The 16766-nt window shown below is 60.0% G+C and overlaps 2 protein-coding genes across 18 annotated transcripts in view; one reads left to right on the forward strand and one right to left on the reverse strand.

Annotated features, from left to right (window-relative positions):
• TSC2 (TSC complex subunit 2) overlaps window positions 1-994 on the forward strand; it is a 36916-nt gene extending 35922 nt beyond the window's left edge. For 9 of the 10 annotated variants that reach the window (XM_072942435.1, XM_072942436.1, XM_072942439.1 and 6 more), the window contains 4 exons: window positions 61-139; window positions 209-300; window positions 389-487; window positions 628-994. In XM_072942435.1, the coding sequence (XP_072798536.1) occupies window positions 61-139; window positions 209-300; window positions 389-487; window positions 628-798 (441 nt within the window). In that variant the 3' untranslated portion in view covers window positions 799-994. Of the gene's footprint in view, window positions 1-60; window positions 140-208; window positions 301-388; window positions 488-627 lie in introns of those variants that run through there. The other variant, XR_012061083.1, reaches the window with a different exon arrangement.
• Window positions 991-16766, reverse strand: part of PKD1 (polycystin 1, transient receptor potential channel interacting) — a 43385-nt gene continuing 27609 nt past the window's right edge. For 5 of the 8 annotated variants that reach the window (XM_072942428.1, XM_072942431.1, XM_072942430.1 and 2 more), the window contains 29 exons: window positions 16454-16733; window positions 16168-16381; window positions 15913-16084; window positions 15417-15569; window positions 14553-14697; window positions 13613-14233; window positions 13158-13314; window positions 12746-12998; window positions 12462-12657; window positions 11722-11892; window positions 11469-11612; window positions 11179-11389; window positions 10955-11081; window positions 9940-10056; window positions 9807-9856; window positions 9402-9586; window positions 9234-9327; window positions 6387-6505; window positions 6103-6305; window positions 5834-6028; window positions 5285-5424; window positions 4773-4885; window positions 4369-4516; window positions 4111-4236; window positions 3635-3809; window positions 3241-3531; window positions 3030-3164; window positions 2649-2954; window positions 991-2553 (listed from right to left, as the gene is read on the reverse strand). In XM_072942428.1, the coding sequence (XP_072798529.1) occupies window positions 2074-2553; window positions 2649-2954; window positions 3030-3164; window positions 3241-3531; window positions 3635-3809; window positions 4111-4236; window positions 4369-4516; window positions 4773-4885; window positions 5285-5424; window positions 5834-6028; window positions 6103-6305; window positions 6387-6505; window positions 9234-9327; window positions 9402-9586; window positions 9807-9856; window positions 9940-10056; window positions 10955-11081; window positions 11179-11389; window positions 11469-11612; window positions 11722-11892; window positions 12462-12657; window positions 12746-12998; window positions 13158-13314; window positions 13613-14233; window positions 14553-14697; window positions 15417-15569; window positions 15913-16084; window positions 16168-16381; window positions 16454-16733 (5721 nt within the window). In that variant the 3' untranslated portion in view covers window positions 991-2073. Of the gene's footprint in view, window positions 2554-2648; window positions 2955-3029; window positions 3165-3240; window positions 3532-3634; window positions 3810-4110; window positions 4237-4368; window positions 4517-4772; window positions 4886-5284; window positions 5425-5833; window positions 6029-6102; window positions 6306-6386; window positions 6506-9233; window positions 9328-9401; window positions 9587-9806; window positions 9857-9939; window positions 10057-10954; window positions 11082-11178; window positions 11390-11468; window positions 11613-11721; window positions 11893-12461; window positions 12658-12745; window positions 12999-13157; window positions 13315-13612; window positions 14234-14552; window positions 14698-15416; window positions 15570-15912; window positions 16085-16167; window positions 16382-16453; window positions 16734-16766 lie in introns of those variants that run through there. The other 3 variants (XM_072942429.1, XR_012061082.1, XR_012061081.1) reach the window with 3 other exon arrangements.

Raw genomic sequence — 16766 nt, forward strand, 5'->3', positions numbered from 1 at the left:
TATGGGGGTAGCAGAAAGTGGCCATGGGTGCCAGGGTGACCCCTGTTCTTGTCCCAACAGGGCCAGTTCAACTTTGTCCACGTGATTATCACTCCCCTGGACTATGAGTGTAACCTGGTGTCACTGCAGTGCCGGAAAGGTGAGGCCCGGGGCCGGGTGGGGAAGCACCTGGGGCCCTGAGCCCCACGTGAGCACTGTGTCTCCCTAGACATGGAGGGCCTAGTGGACACCAGTGTGGCCAAGATTGTGTCTGATAGAAATCTGCCTTTCGTGGCCCGCCAGATGGCCCTGCACGCAAATGTGAGCAGACTTGGCACTTGGGGGTGGGTGGGTTGGGCCCACAGGTGCCACCCTTGCATGGCTCACTGCCCCACCCTCCCTACCCCAGATGGCCTCACAGGTGCACCACAGCCGCTCCAACCCCACTGACATCTACCCCTCCAAGTGGATCGCCAGGCTCCGCCACATCAAGCGGCTCCGCCACCGGGTAGGGAGGCTGGGCTAAGGGCATGATGTGCACCGGATTGGTGGGGGAGTGGCCCGGCAGAGACATGATGGCTGAACAGATGCCGGTGGGTGTGCATGCAACCCCTCCTGGGCTTGCTGCCAAAGCTCCCTATCCCTCAGATCCGTGAGGAAGCCCACTACTCCAACGCCAGCCTGCCCCTGATCCAGACGCACACTCAGGGTCACACCAAGGCCCCAGCGCAGGCCCCGGCTGAGCCCACACCCACCTATGAGACAGGCCAGCGGAAGCGCCTCATCTCCTCTGTGGATGACTTCACTGAGTTTGTGTGAGGCTGTGCGTGAGCGGCTGCCCAGCCCCACTGGGGTCTCCCAGATGCTGAGTATGTGCCCAGGCTCCTGTCACCTGAGCAGCCGTGCTGCTGGTCCCTCTCTGCTCCCAGGAGGCGCTGGGAGGTATTTATTTGCGCAAATAAAGTGCCATTGTTCCCAGGCCTGTGCGCTTAGACAGACAGACGGGAGCGGTCAAGTCAGCCAACTCATTTATTTGACTTCGTCTATCAGGGGACAGGGTGGGATTAAGGCTGTAGCTTTGGCCATGCCCACTGGACAAGGGCAGTGGCCTATCTGGCTGCTAGTGGGGCCTCACCCTCAGGAAAGCCTCACGTGCCACCATGCGGGTTTTCACACATGCACTGTCACACTCACCTCTCCTGGCCCGAGAGCCAGCTCCCGGGGAGAGGTCTTTCCCCTTACCTACCCTGGGGTCCTGTGCCATGCACGGGCCCTGTCCCTCCCCTAGACCTGACGCCAGCAGGCCCTAGGCCTTCCTTCTCCCTGCCCCACCTTGGGCAGGGCAGGAAAATAAGGCCACAGTGGTGATGGTGCCCCATCCAACAGCCCCATCTGCCCAAGGCCAGACTTGGTTCCAAGAAGCAGCTGTTGCTTCCCCAGCCATAAAGGCAGGTGTCTGGGGAAGAAGGCCAGCTCTGCAGTCCCAGCTCCCCCTCGCTGTGGGTGACAGTGGGTGCAGGTTGGTTCAGCCACCAAGCCCCTTGACCCTACTGAAAAAAAGCGACGTACAAAAATATATACATTTTAACCCCACATAAATTACTGACAATAGACACACAGCGGTGGCTGGAGGTGAGTGCACTCAGCAAGGGGGCAGGAGGTAATAATTTAGGGGGAGGATAACAGGAAGTGCAGATTCCCTCCCCGCAGCCTGGATCCTTAGCAAGGGGAGATAGATGTCTGCCCAGGAGGTGGGGCCGGGCACAGCCCGCTGTACCTGAGGACTTGGGAAATAAATTAGCATCTCAGAGGCTGGGCACTCAGTCCAATACTGCTGTGTCCTCCCACAGGGAACTGAGGAGGGGACCCTGGGTCCTGGCTGGCCACATGGCCTCTTTAAAGTGCTGAAGCCCACAGAGAGACAGACAAGTGCTGTCCATTCTCTGGGGGACCTGTGTGCAGCTGTTCTGCCTGGCCCGAAACCTGGAGGGTGGCAGAAGATAATACTAAGCGGCGTCTGCTCTGGCTCTGAGGGGCCGGAGTAAAGTCACAGGCCCACCCCAGGGAAGAGGCATGAGCCCAGATGCCCGGAGGCTAAGTGCTGCTGGGGTGGATCTTATTCTTGGCCCGCAGGGACACCCTGCTGGGGCCTGTAGTCAGGCCAACCCCTCGACTGGCCCGGGCCAGGCGGCTGGGCAGGGCTGGCCGCAGGCCTGGGAGGGGGAAGGTGGGAGTGGAAGCTGGGGGCCCACTGTTCCTGAGGCCACGCAGGCTCTGCAGCCGGCGTTCCAGCTGATAGACGTCCTCCGTGGCCTGGTTGAGTCGGTCGAACTGGGCCAGCAAGGCCTCAAACACAGCTTGGAGGCGGGAGGGCTCAGGCTCTGTCTCCCCTCGGGGCCCTGGCCGGCCCAGGCCCATGTTCACGCTCAGCCCGTCCAGCTGGCTGGAGGAGGTGGAGGGGCGAGAAGCGTCGGAGCCCCCACTGGGTGGGGGCATGTCCGGAGAAGACTTGGAGCCCCTAGATGAGCGGGAGGGTAATGGCTCCATCCCTTCAAAGCGGACTTTGTGGCGAAACTGGGGGCGGCACAGGGGCTCGGTCAGTCCGGCTGCGCCCTGGGCTCAGCTGCGCCCAGGGTGCGTCCCTCTCCCCCCCACTGGGCCGTACCCACCTCCTTAACCTTGCTGAAGCCCATCCAGAGGCGCAGCCTGCGCAGGAACAGTTCCACCATCTCGTAGTCCTGCGGCTCCCAGGCTGGGCGGTAGAGCTCCCCCCGCAGAGCATGGTACCGCCACCGCAGAAGGACTGCCCCCAGCCTCAGGGCACCCCACAGCCGCAGGGCCCAGAGCCCGGTGCACAACACGGGGGACAGGCGCCAGGACTCGGCAGGGCACAGGGCAGGACTCCCAGCACCTGGGCACAGCACCAAGAGGGTCCGAGCTGCGCTCCGAAGGGAGTCCACACAGGAGGAGACCAACTGCAGGAAGACGGCAAGAGTGAGGGGCTGGCACAGGCTAAGCCACCCTCTCCCACAGCCCCACAGAACACCTACCAGAACAGCCAGCTGGGCGTAGGCCACGGCAAGCACCACCAGGCCCAAGGCTGCCCCCGCGAGCTCCGGCAGGGCGCGGCACAGTGTCTTGCCGAAAACCGACCACTGGCGCACAAAGCGCAGCTGCTGGGCGGACTGTAGACAAGTGGCATCAGCTGACCAACCTGCTAACGCCAGCTGCCCTGCCCCGCCCCGCCAAACCAGCCCTCACCTTGACTAAAAGCAGGAAGAGCAGCGAGGCCGCCAGGCCGCGGGCCACGGCGCTCAGCTGTGCCACCTGTTCAAAGCTGGTGAAGCGGCGAGGACGGCGGCGCAGGAAGCGGGTCCACTGGCGGTCGGCGGCGCCCAGCTGGGCCAGGCGCACCAGCGCAGCGGCTGCCGTCAGCGCCACCAGCAGCCACCGTGCCCAGGTCCCAGGCCGCGCCGCACGCCCGCGCCCCTCCCGGCGCCAGGCACGTACCTCGGCCCCCGAGAAATACACCGCGAACAGCAGCAGGCTCACCTGCACGGCGGGGTGGGGAGGGGATCAGGGCCAGGCTGGGTGGGCGTGGCCAGTGCCGGGCTGAGTGGGCAGGCGGGGCCAGTACCGCGGGGGCGGGGCCTACCGAGGTGAGCAGTGGCAGCGAGAGGCCGGCGCTAAGGCGGCGAAGGGCGAACGGGCGGACGCTGAGGGCCGCCACGGCGTGTCCGGCGGCTGGGAACTCAAGGCGCAGCGTGACTGAGGCGTGCAGCCCCACGGCTGGGCTGTAGCGCGTGAGCTCCACGAACACTGCGCGGCTCCTGCGCGTTAGAATGGGGCGGAAGAGGGGCTGGAGTCGGAGTGTGTGGAACGGAACAGCTGGCGCCATCGCAGAGTAAGGGGCTTGGACGGCAGGTGTTGGGGAAGGGTGGGGCATGCCCTGGAGAGGACGTGGGGCTGCAGTGGGGCTCGTTGGGCCACTCTGGGGAATGATCAAGACCAGCAAACCTGGGGTGTGGGAGTGGACTGGACCACTGCTGCATGGTGCCTGCAGAGGGCAGGGGGATGCAGCTGTGGCCGGTGTGCCGAGAGGGTGGGGGCAGGGAGGGGCCAAGCGCCCACCTGTTGTCTATCCAGTTATGCAGCTGCAGGAAGCCCAGCTGCGCGCGGCTCTCCTCTAGGCTGGGCCCAAGCTCCTGCACGTAGCCCCCGCTGTCATACACAGCACAGGAGCCCCAGTACCAGACGCTGCAGGTGAGGGGGCAGTGTCAGAGTGGTGCCCTGCCCTGTGGGAACCCGAAGCATGCTGGGGCCAGGGGCTGCTCTGGAGAACTCCTCCCTCCTCCCTCCCCGGCACCCTGGCCCGCCCTCCCTGCTCACCCTAGCAGGTCTGGTGCGGAGTAGGCCCATGTCTCAGAGCCGTTATGGGCAGCACTCCCCCAGCCAATGGCATAGTCACCGGTGCTGAAGCTCCCTGAGGCTGCTGAGCATGTGAGGGCCCCTGAGCCAGGAGGTTCTGGGCAAAGTGCTGGGCAGACAACCAGGGAATTAGCATGGCTGACCCAGGAACACTTACTGTCTACCAGCCTCCTGGGCTGAGCTCTTCATGATCTCACCAAACCCTCCTAACTATGCAGAAGATAGATGTCATAGTCTCATTTAAGATCAGGAAACAAAGGCAGGAGGAGGTCTGCCAGCTAAGGGAGCTGGAACCAGCCCCCAGCCAAAGGCTTCTCTTTGGAAAAAAGCAAGGTTAAGTGCCAGAGTACCCTTCCCCCACTCACCTTCCTGCAGCCGCACCTGCCGTAGTCGTGGGGGCCCCAGCTCTGGTCTAGATTGGTTCCCATGGATGTAGGGGAGCAGCACATGGGACATCCACGGCCAGAACTCATCAGACCTACCCACACAAAACAGAGTCACATGCTCCATCCCTCAGCCCTCTGTGGCCACCACACCCACGGGGGTCAGAGGCCCAGAGAGCTCAGCTATGAAGCCCTGCCCAGCTCACAGGCAGCTGCCAGTGCTGGTTCCTCAACCTCAGCTTCCTGACACATGGGGGCAGATACGCTGCTGTGGGGCTATACTTGGGCACGTAGGGTGCTGAGCAGAATCTGTGGTCTCTACCCATTGCCAGCAGCACCCACTCCAGTTCTGATAACCAAAAATGTATTGAGATGCTTCCCACTACCCCAGGGGCTGGACTGGACAAGGGCAGGACCAAAGTGACCCTGGTTGGCAAGAGCACCACCCTGGCCCAGCAGACAGACATGCGTACAGAGAGGTGCGTGCATCATACCGGGTGATGGCCAGGAAGGCCCGGCTGTCCAGCTCCTGCTTGATGGCGCTCTGCAGGTGGTAGGCATGGCTGTGGCATGAAGTGTCCCCATAGTTGGCCAGCAGCGTCACCAGCAGGAAGAACATGTATACCAGAAGGCCCTGGGGGGCAGGGGTAGCCGTGGGGTCAGCCAATCCCAGCCTGGCCCCCCATAACAGAGCAGACTTATGGACAATGGGCAGCAAAGTGTCCATAGCCAGGGGGCCTAGTGCTGAGAGAGCCAGGCCTGGGGACAGACAGGGTCAGTGAAGGCCGAGGAGCCGCACCAGGGCCCCTGAGGCCAGGCAGGAGCATGCATCTGAGTTGGGCATGAGAAGCCAAACAAGGACTAGGGGCAGAGGATCCAAGGTGATGAGAGGGAGTGGGCACAGAGGCTACAGTGCCCCAGAACCCCTGCTGAGGGGCCTTCAGTGGTCAGGAGAAGGGCACATATGAGATTTTTGAGAAAGGCAGACCTCCTGGAAGATGCTGCCCTGGCCAGCAGGCCAGAGAGGGAGGGCCCGAGCTCACCCTTAGCATCCCATGCAGCCTCTTGACCTTCCGGGCTTCCTCCTTTGCCAGGAAGAGCGCAAAGCCATGGGGTGGCCGCACTCGGGGCACACGCTCGCTCACAGGCGTCACAGCCGGGCTCTCCACCAGGGTGTCATCCTCATCGGGGTGCAGCCGCTTGGCCACCAGTGAGAAGTATAGGGCTTCCAGCAGGATCTGGGCCAGGAGTGGCATCAGAAGGGCCCTCGGGTGCCGGCAGCCAGCAGTGTGGCCCCTCGCATCCCACTTACCTTGAGCGGTTCCCAGCAGAGGAATGAGGCCAGGAAGCTGGAGCTGCTTGAGAGGAGCCACATGACGGACACACTGGGTGGGAAGCTGGCACCCACCCACCCCGACACCCCCACGGCCATGGCCACCAGGAGCAGGCTGAGCCCATGAGCCAGGGGAGCACACCAAGCAGGCAGCAGTCGCTTCCGCAGACCCTCCACCAGCCCTGGGGAGGCAGACACAGACAGGTTACTGGCAGCCCAGAAGAAGGGACAAGGAGGGTCATCTGGGGGATGCGGGAGCACACCTGTCCTGGAAAGCTTGGCTGACTGGAGCTGCTCCCACGTCGGGCCCGGACTAGGCGACCCTCTCTCCTCCAGTTTCTGCAGCATCAGCGTCTGAGTCCTGTCCCCGGGAGTGCTGGACCTGAGGCACAGGAAGAGGGACCAGCCCATGCTCACCTGGCAGCCTGTACACTGCCCCGGGATGCAGCCAACCCACTTCCTCGGCACCAAAGGTCCCTTGAGCCTCTGGCTCTGTGTGTCTCCTTTCCTCTTGCCCATGGAGAGAAAGGACAGTGCCCCAAACCAGAGTGGACATGGCGCATGGTGCTGGGGCTCAGAACACCACTGGTCACTCTGGGGAGGGGCCCACATCCACCCTGCTCCTCAGGCCAGGAAATGCCATCAGCTTCTGTCCATCTCCCCCTCACTTCCAGCTTAGTCCGCAACCAAGTCCTGGCCTCGCACCTCTGGGACTTGTTGCACCCCATCCTGCCGCCACCCCAGCAGCCATCACCTCAGAGCATGACCATCCAGCCACCGGCCTCGTCTCCCTGCCTGCTCTTCATGCTAGTGAATCATGACTGGGTTCTCAACCTTCCAACAAGTGCCACAGACCCCAGAGAGCTACCTGCCCCATGGAGCCACCCTGACCTGCCCAGAGCCAGGGCCACTACAGACGGGAGGCAGGGAGCTACAGGGGCGGGAGAAAGTATGGAAGAGAAAGAAAAGAGGGAAGCAAAACCATGAGAGGCACTTCTAGGAAAAAAGTGCACACACTGAGCAGTGGTTCTGCACAGCTGTGCCCTGAATGTGTCAGAGGAAGAAGAGGGTGGGCCCCCCCCCCCGAGCTCTGGCACGTGCCTGCCACTGAGCTGCAGCAAATGTTTCTGGTTTTATGCGTCTCCTAGAGAATAAAAGGCACTGTGTTTTCTGAAGGTAGGAAGTCATGGGACACATTTTCTTCATGAAATGGACTTTTCTGATGAAAAGTAGCATAAACTGTAGAAAGTAGGAATACAACCGAGAACAGACATCTAACAGCATTTCCGTCATGCAGGGAACAGCAGTGTTAGTTTTTTTCTGTCCCTTTTCTGTATGTGTGTTTGTATTTCACACATGGATATGAACATGGCATATCAGGATCATATAGTGGATCTAGCATAGAATTTGCAGAACTTTATGTTAGACTCTGAGCTGCATGACAGCTGACTATGTGTGTTACTGGATTAATATTCATTGATCCCTTTAGTCACCAACAAGTACGTTATCCCCTAACTGAATGCCAGGCACCATTCCCAGCACTGAGTGACAAGAACACAGTCTGTGCACATATCGTGTGCACATGCTGGTGGGGGAAGCAGACAGTCACACGAGTGAAGCAGGGAGGACACGGAGACAGAGGCTCGTGCCTGACGGTATTTACATGAGACAGGAAGGCAGACGCTGACCAGCAGCATCTGAAGGAGGACCTGGAGGAAGCAGAACACGCAGCTCTGGTCTTGGTGGGGAACTCAAGGCAGAGGGAGCAGCAGACGTGAAAGGTGAAGACAGGAGCGAGGGTGGCAGGAGACAGCAGGGGAGGTGGTGGGGCTGGCCGGTCAGGTGTGGTTGGTGGAGTGCCATGTTTTGAGGATGTTCAAGCAACCTAGCAGTGAGGTCCAGAGAGGGAGGAGCTGGGAACTCCCATGACAGCCTGCCAGCCACCTTGCTGCAAGTGAGCATTTGGGGCTGACCTATTAAGTGGCAGTAGATACCACGGCCCCAGGGGTGGAGTGACGGGGCCTGCTGCAGGGAACAGGCTCTCTCTGGCACAGAGTGGGGATGAGCTGCAGAGGATGAGCAGAATGGTCCAGGTAGAGGAGGATGTTTGGGCAGATGGAGAGAAGAGGCAGATTCTGGACCTGCAAAGTAGCTGACAGAATCTCAAGTGAGGAAATACTAAAAGAGAGTCAAAAATGAATCCAGAGTTTGGTCTGGGACTTTGGGCTTTGGGACTAGAGGTACTGGGGTGGTCACTGCTAATTACTACTACTTTGAGAAGCTTGTGTTCTGGGACAGTTCATGTATCTCAGTAATTTTTGGTTGCTTAAAAACTAGAAGAGTTAAAATGAATGGAAATATAGGTATTAAAATAGACACGGGGGAAAGGTAGAACTTGGTGGTAGAGCGCATGTTCAGCATGCATGGAGGTCCTGGGTTCAATCCCCAGTAACTCCATTAAAATCAATCAATCAGTCAATCAAGTTACCCACCCCACCTCCAACAAAAACATGGTCCATCCATACAGTGGAATATTATTCTGCCTTAAAAAAGAAGTAAATTCAGGGGGAGGGTAGAGCTCAGAGATAGAGCACGTGCTCAGCAAGCATGAGGTCCTGGGTTCAATCCCTAGTACCTCCTCCATTTAAATAAACAAATAAACCTAATTACCCCCCTCCAAGGCACCCCCAAATTACATACAGATGAGCAAAGATGTTAAGAGGTAATTCTATATGAATGTTTGTTACTAAATTGGAAACCAGCCAAGAAATTGAGAAATTCTTAAAAACATAAAATCGAAATACTTTCAGAAGAAAAAAACTAGGTATTTAAAAGTCTGTCAATGATTGCTCCTCACAACCAAGCCCTGCCTGCCCCACATCAGTGGCCTTTTGTTATTCAAACATCCTTCACTCCTGCTGCCCTAAAGGGGACACTGACAGGGCCTAGGTAGCCCCAAGAGGTCCTTTCAACAAATGAGGGGCTCAGAGGCCCAACAACTTCACCCCAACCATGCACTGGACAGACAGCACAAGGATGGCCCCAGACCGGGAGCAGGGCCCTTGCCCTGGGCTCCTCACTGCTCCCACCCCAAGGAGCCAGGCACTCACAGGCCAGTGCGCAGGTCCGTTTCTCCCAGAGTGTCCTGGGTAGGGACCAGGCTACTGACCCCTTCAGCCAGGATCTGCCGGATCAGGTCTTCATCTAGAGGGAGCAGAACATGTCATGGTGCCTTCCTGGGGAGACTGGAGGACACCACCCTCCCCACCTTTGCTCACCTGAAGCTGAGAAGTATTTGGCAGGGGAGGAGGGACTGACTAGGGAGACACTGTCCTCCTCTGGGCCCAGTGTGCAGCCCATCTGGCCCCAGGCCAGCCGCTGCAGGGTGCTGCCCATGACAGATGGGTCACTCAGCAAGTCTGGCCAACTGAGCGTGCCTTCGCTGGATGGCCAGCACACCAGGCTGCAGGTGACAGGTCAGAGAGAGAGGAGCCCAGGGGAACTGTGTGCGCAGACACCCAACCCAAGTCTAGGCCCAGATGGACATGCAAGGCTGCTAAATGCACACACTCCTGGGCCAGGTACACAACACACAGCCAGCAACACTGGATGAGGACACACGACAGGGCACACATGAGGTGCAGCTAACCTACATGAGAAACATTTTCCCTAGGGACCCCCACCTTTTAGAATCCTCCAGAAATAAGTCCTGTTTCACTTGTCCAGCAAAGGCCTGTTGAGAAGCACAGAGACAGTCTGACCCCGGGCTGCCCAGAAAGCAGCCCCTACCCAGGCGGACCCTGGTGGAGCCCTCACCTCTGCACGGAGTCCTGGGAATGCAACGACGGAGCTGTCCAGCACAGACGAGTCCAGGCAGCTGTCCACATCCAGTGCCTGTGGCCCCACGGGGGTGGGGCTCAGACCCCCAGCCACCTGTGGGGAGAAGCCGGTGGGAGGCAGCTTAGGCCTCTGCACAGGAGGCATGCTCCCTCCTGAGTGGGCAGTCTGGAGCACTGCTGTCCTGGTAAAGGTTCTAGAATAAGGCACACATTCTACATCTACACTGTCCAGCACAGTGACCACTAGCCACGTGCTGCTACAGAGCACCTGAAATGTGGCTGGCGTAACAAAGAGACTGAAGTTTTAATTTAATCTCATTTTAATTAACTTAAATGTAAACAGCCACACGTAGCTAAAGATGACTGTACTGGGTTCCTGGGGAAAATGCCACTTGGTCGTGGTGCGAGATCCTTTCTCACGAGGGTGGACTTGATTTGTTGCTATTTTGTTGAGGATTTTTGCCTGTAGGTCCCTAAGGGATGGTAATCTGCAGTTTCTTTTTCTTGTCACATCTTTGTCGGCTTTTGGCATCGTGGGATATTTTAGGAAATGCTCCCTCTTAGGTTTTTTGAGTTTGTGAAGAATCGGTGTTGATTCTTCCATAACTGCTTAGTACAATCACCAGTGAGGCCATATGGTCTTTTCTTTGTGGGAGGTTTTAAATTACCGATTCAACTTCTTTACTTGCTACAGGTCTGCTCAGACTTCCTATTCCTTCACGTGTAGGTTTTTGTAGTTTGTCTTTCTAGGAACTTGTCTGTGTCTCCTAAGTCACCTTACCTGGCCAGGCCTGTCTGTGAGGTCAGCAGGGATATCCCCCGTTCATTCCTGATTTCGACTCTGCATTTCTCTTTCCCTGGTTCAGTATAGCCAGTCTGTGTGGTTGACCTCAGTGACCATCCCTCTCTGGCTGCCGTACTGGACAGCACAGCCCTTGGCGGGGGCAGCGGTGCCCATGCTCCATGAGCTCCGGGGCCCCAGCCCCACCTACCTTGCTCCGGGACATCCGGAAGAGGAACAGGATGGCCAAGTAGACGGGGTAGACAACCACACTGGACACCAGGCCAACAGCGACTGTATCGAAGCTCAGAGGGATCAGATTGGACACAGGCCCCAGGCTGTAGCCAGAGAGGAGAGAGAGCAGGCTGGGAGAGGCGGGGAGGGGCAGGAAGGGTTGCACAGAGGGAATCTGTCCTGACCCCCACAGGCGCCCACCTGTAGGCAGCATCTCCCACAACGCCATACCACACAGCATTGGCACCCAGAAAGAGGCAGATGAGGAGGACACAGCATGTAGCCCTCTGGACACGAGTGAAGCGGCTCCGAGGTGGCCGGTCCCATATTGAAAGCCAAATGTGCTTGTCAAAGAAGCCGCGCTGCAGCTCAGCCACGAGGAGCCGCCGGAATCTCCGCAGGGTCGCGTCGCCTGGGAAAGGGCACAGGACAGCTGCAGGAGGTCCAAGGGCAAGGCTGCCCTCAGCTGCCTAGTCAGGATGAGGCCTTACTTGCTGCCAGCACCTCCTTCTCCACCAGGCCCCCGTTGGCCTCAGTCTCCACCGACAGCCAGTCGTTAACCAGGAAGAAGGTGCTGCGGGCATTCTGCAGGTCCCTGACGATGACGTGCTGCAGGAACCAGGCGGGGCTGAGTCCTGCAGAGGGGCCAGGGCTGGGTCAGGGGGTGGAGCCGCTGAGGGGGTGGGGCCGGGTCAGGGCGCCAGGGCCAGTGGCCTGAGGAGCAGCAGCTGGTGCTGCACAGACCTTTGTTGTCATGCCACACGCGGATCTTCCACACACTGCCCAGGCTGTGCGGGGTGGCGATCTGGAAGATGTCCAGGCTGTTGCGGTGGAAGGCTCTGTCCCCGTCCAGGTGCCGGTGGCCACTCCGACTGTCTGCCCCGTACAGCATGATGCCCACATGCGCTGTGGTACCTGGAGGATGGAAGGAGAGCAGGCAGGTCTCTGGGTGCACTGCCCAGCAGATACGTGACCCCAAAAGCCTGCTCTGTCAGCATCCTTCACAAGCACAAGAAGTCCTATACAGACCCGTATCAGTTGCCTCAAACTGTTGTAACAACAGCTCCCAATGACATGATTCAAATGCCAGTTATTATGATTCGTTAACTGCGAGTAACTGCCTGAAACATCAACACAGCTGCCAGCCCTTCGGTCTGCTAAGTAAATAAGAGATGCACATCCTAAGTGGTGACCAATGCTGTCACCCCTTCAAAAGTCTGCTGGTGACCAGTCGCCATGGAACTATCAGTCCCCACACAGACCATCAAGCGTGTAGGGGTATCGCCTCCTTGTCTCCAGTGATAAACCAACATTTTACAAAAACGTGTCATCATCAAGAGAGGGGGTTGGGAGACCAACAGGAAAGCAGAGAAATGAAAAACAGTAATGCTGTGTGGACTACCGAGCCCCAACCTTACACAGCCGTGGGAAACCTGGTGCCCTCCATCTGTGAGAGTCCCTGTTAGGAAGGTGGCTCCCCTCACCTGAGCCCCGGCCCCAACCAGTCTTGACCAGGATCTCATACTTGAAGCGGCCCCCCTTCCCACAGAAAGGGATGACGCGGACCCGGCGGACGTCTAGCTGGTCCAGCTTACGCAGAATCCCAGCCATGACCGTGTAGGTTACCAGGCATACTGTACATGTCAGCAGAACAATGTAATTCATGCCAGAGGCCGGCTCCTGGGGAGACAAAGTCATCAGGGAGGCCCAGGAGGCACAGGCCACACCTCACCTGCTCAGGGCAGAGCCAGGGCTTCCCACCACTCACAGGGAAGATGAAGTGGACGTGGCTGGGGGGCACAAAGAGGCTGGCGCCAAAGGCGGTGAGGTGGCGGGTGAGGCAGACAGCCTGGCTGGGTGAGGTCTCCTCCAGGGGCACCAGCCCTTCTGTCCGCCACGCCATCTCCTCCTCACTGAAGTACTGGCAGAGGGACGTGTAGAGACTCACAGACACCTCCAGTGCTGACCAACGGAAGTGGCTGGTCAGGTTCAGGTAGTAGCTCCTGCCCAGGTCTCCTGTCCTGGAAGAGGGGAGGGGTGTTACGGCCAGACCTGGCCAGGTCTGCCCCCACGGGGAGGCCACCGGCCTCGACACATAGGGATCTGATCACAGCCACCCTCTTAGAGACCAGCCCCCCCAGGTCCTCTAGGGATGCCCCCCAGGGCAGGGACGCACTCACCCGGGGGCGATGAAGAGGGTGTAGGGCCTGTGGTCGTCCCCGGCCAGGGCCTCTGGGCTGATCCTCCTGCTGGCTGAGCAGTTGTGCTCATTGGGATGGGGCACTGAGTGCAAGTAGACAGCCAGGAAGGGCTCGGGCTCCTCGGGCAGGTAGAGCTCTGTGAGGGGCACGTGCAGAGTTGGACCCCCCAACCCTGGGCAGCTCACACAGCCCGAGAGAAACCTGTGAGCCTTCCTAAGCCTCACACTGCACAGGCTGGGGGGCTGGGTGAGCCTCCCTGGTTCCCCCACTGCCTTCCAGCCAGGCCCCCAGGACCCTGTTAAGCAGGAGACTGACTTTCCCAAGTCCCAGAAGAAATGTTGTTCACCCAGACCATCCCTCACCACCCCCACACAGGCAGGGCCAGGGGTAGGGGGAGGAGGTGGCCCACTGAGTGCCCCGCCCACAAAACCCACCGTTGAGCACCGTGTAGGTGAGCTGCAGGTGCAGTCCAGCCTCCGGGTTGCTGTTCTCAGGGGTGACCACAACGCTGACCGAGGCCTGGGGCTGGATGACGGCAGAGCCGGCAGGGAGGTGGTGGCCGTGGGCAGCCTGGTCTGAGTTGTTGGGCACCTTCACCGTGATGGCACGCTCTGAGGCTAGCTGCCTGATAGGGATCTGGGCACCAGCCTGTGTCTGGAAGGCCATGGATGCCACCTTGGTGGAGACGGTGTAGTTGCTGATGTAGCCAAAGGGAAAGGGATTGGAGTCGACAAGGAAGATAAGCTGCACCACGTCACTGAGGTTAGACAGGGCCCCACTGAAGGCCGTGGGGATGGAAAAGTGGCAGCCAGGGACCGAGGCGTTGCCCTGACACAGCAGGCTCAGCGGGTCCGAGCGCTTGCCCTGCGCCACAATCTCCTCACCCGCCAGGGTCAGGGGCTCCTCGTTGAGCACACGGGAGCGCATGAGGATGCACATGAGGGCTGACGAGAGGTGGTAGGCCCTGGATGCCACCATCAGTGATGGCAGCTCAGCCCCCAGCTCTGACGGCTGCGGGCCCTGCATGTCTGAGCTGGCCAGGTGGATGAGGTCGCCTGTGGATGCGGAGAGATTAAGGAGAGAGATGGGGGGAGAGATCGGGGTTGGGGGAGAGATCGGGTTAGGGGGAGAGGTCGGGGGGCAGTTGGGAGAGAAGAGGGAAAGGTTGAGGAGAGAGGTCCAGTGGGAGAGATCAGGGGTGGGGAAGAGGTAGGAGGAGGGGTTGGGAGGAAAAGATCTGCAGGGAGAGGTGGGAGAGAGGTCAGGGAAGGGAAGAGAAGGGAGGGAGAGGTCTGGGAGAGGTTGGGGGAAGGTCTGAGGGAGAGGCGGGGGAGACAGGAAGTGGGGAATCTGGGGAGCACTAGTCGTCCACACCTGTGATGTTGAGGATGCTGTCGGCAATGGCAGTGGGTGTCCCAGTGCCCGCGGCAGTCTCCGCCTGAAGGATACGCATCATGCCCTCCAGCTTATGCAACGTCTTCTTCAGGCACGAGCGACACAACAGCCCCCTGCTGGACACCTGCAGAGCGCCCAGCGCCACGTCCAGCCCCTCCCCAGCCAGCTGCCCAGGGCTGGGCAGGGGGCCACTCAGGGGCAGTTCTGCCTGCATCTGCCCCTCGACCCAGCTCGGCTCCACCACACTCACCATGTTTCTGGGGCAGCCTCTGTTAACAGTGGCCTTCCCCCTCCGCTGGGCCTCCCTAAACCACCCTTCAAGTTGCAGTTAGAGAAACCGCACCAAATATGGCTCTACCCTGCTTGGAGACCATCCGTGGCTCTTCCTCACATGTGGGCAGAGTCTGAGGTAATGTGGCCCCACTGGCCAACCCCGGACACGCACACAGCCTCGGGAGCCATGTGGCAGACAGGGCAACCCACACCCAGAAAGTTCTCCACTCCCTTCTCTTTCACTGAGGCCTCGGCAGCAATCCCCTGCCACCCTGGACACAGTGCCCGCCATCAAGACCAAGCCCAGCCCAGTGCCTGAGTCCCTGGTGAGGGTGGCGGGTGGCCTCTCAGGGCTGGATAGGCCCGAGGGGGAAGGCACAGAATGGCCCCTTCATATCAGCCTTCCCTACACCCAGGCTGCTCCTTGTGCCCAGGATCCCTGCAGGCCTGTGGCTCGAGCTGGGAGGGCCGAGGACAAGCTCGTGGCCAGGAGACTCGGCTGGAAAGGAGCTCTGGGAGCAACAGGGTGGGTTGGCCCAGGGCTGCCACGGGGCCTGGAGCCTGTCCTACCGTGCACTGGGCCAGCGCAGCTGCAACCTGCTGAATGTCATCCACGGTGTTGACCCGCAGGGAGACCAGTGTCTCCGTGATGTTCTTGCGTATCTGGGCACGCAGCTGCTGCTTGAGGTCCGGCTCTGCCACCATGGCCAGAGTATGTTCGTACTGTGGGCATAGGGAGCTGTCAGTGGGAGACAGGCAGCCCCACCAGCAGCACAGGTAGCCACAGGGCAGGCCATCTCAGCTGCTGCATCACACCAGCAGCAACTCGAGCCTTGTTTGGAGGGCAAAAGGGGGCTTTCCCAGGACCCCCTGCTAGGGGCACAGGAGAGGAGAGGCGGGGAGAGCCCAGTGCTGGGGAGGGCCCAGAGAGTCGGTGCCGCTGAGAGCAGGAGTAGTTTCAAGGAGCCAAGGGACAAGCCCTTTCCAAGGACCCGGTCAGGAGTGCTGGTCTGGGCCCCCGACACTGAGGGCAGGCTCCAGGAGGGGCTCCTCAGCCTGCACTGACCTCGTTGAGCACGGTGATGAGGGCCAGTGAGTACTCGATGACATGCTGGGGGTCGGCCTGTCTCAGCAGCCCAGGCAGCATGCTCTCTGTGAGGCTGTACAGCCAGAGCGTGAGGTCCAGCGGGCTGTCGGCAGGGTCTCTGGGGGGCTCTGGCAGAGTGATGGCCAGAGAGCTATGGGCAGAGGCCATGTGTGACTAGGTGGCAGTCCCTTCTCCCAGCCCCAGCCAGGCCCTGCCCCCACCGGCCAGGCTTACTTGTTGAGTGCAACCACAGCTGCACCCAGCTGGTCCTGCACAACCACAGCCAGGCCTACCACAAAGCGAGGTGCAAAGCCGGGCGGCAGCACAGCCCCGTAGGTGGAAAGGCTGCCCTTGTAGACACGGAACTCTTCGCAGTGGCCTTGGCGACAACGCCGCAGCAGCAGGGCATACACCAGGGGAGCACCTGCGTCTTCCGCGTCCTGCCAACCTGTGGGCCCCCAGAGCGTCACCAGGGTCTCCATGTGTCCCCATATCACCGGCGCCCTGCAGCCATACTCACCTACACACTCGAAGTGCACCTTGGTGATGAGAGCATGCACAGCCTCGAGGGGGAAGAGGCGGCAGGAGCCCCCCAGTGGAGGGCGGTTGGGGGAGAGGCTGATGGAGGCGCAGCCCTGCTCCTCGCCGGAGCGGCCCAGCACTGTGAGTGTGAACGTGTAGCCCTCACCGTCCCGCAGCACGCCACGCCGCACCACTAGCCGCATGCCCGTGCTGCCCGTGGACGTGGTCGTTTCATCCAGCACCAGCGTCTCGTTGCTAAAGGTGCGTGCCGCCCAGCGCTGAGGGGGCACGTGGACCACAGGTACTCAGGA

This window comes from Vicugna pacos, chromosome 18, assembly GCF_048564905.1.
Source record: "Vicugna pacos chromosome 18, VicPac4, whole genome shotgun sequence".
NCBI classification, from domain to species: Eukaryota; Metazoa; Chordata; class Mammalia; order Artiodactyla; family Camelidae; genus Vicugna; species Vicugna pacos.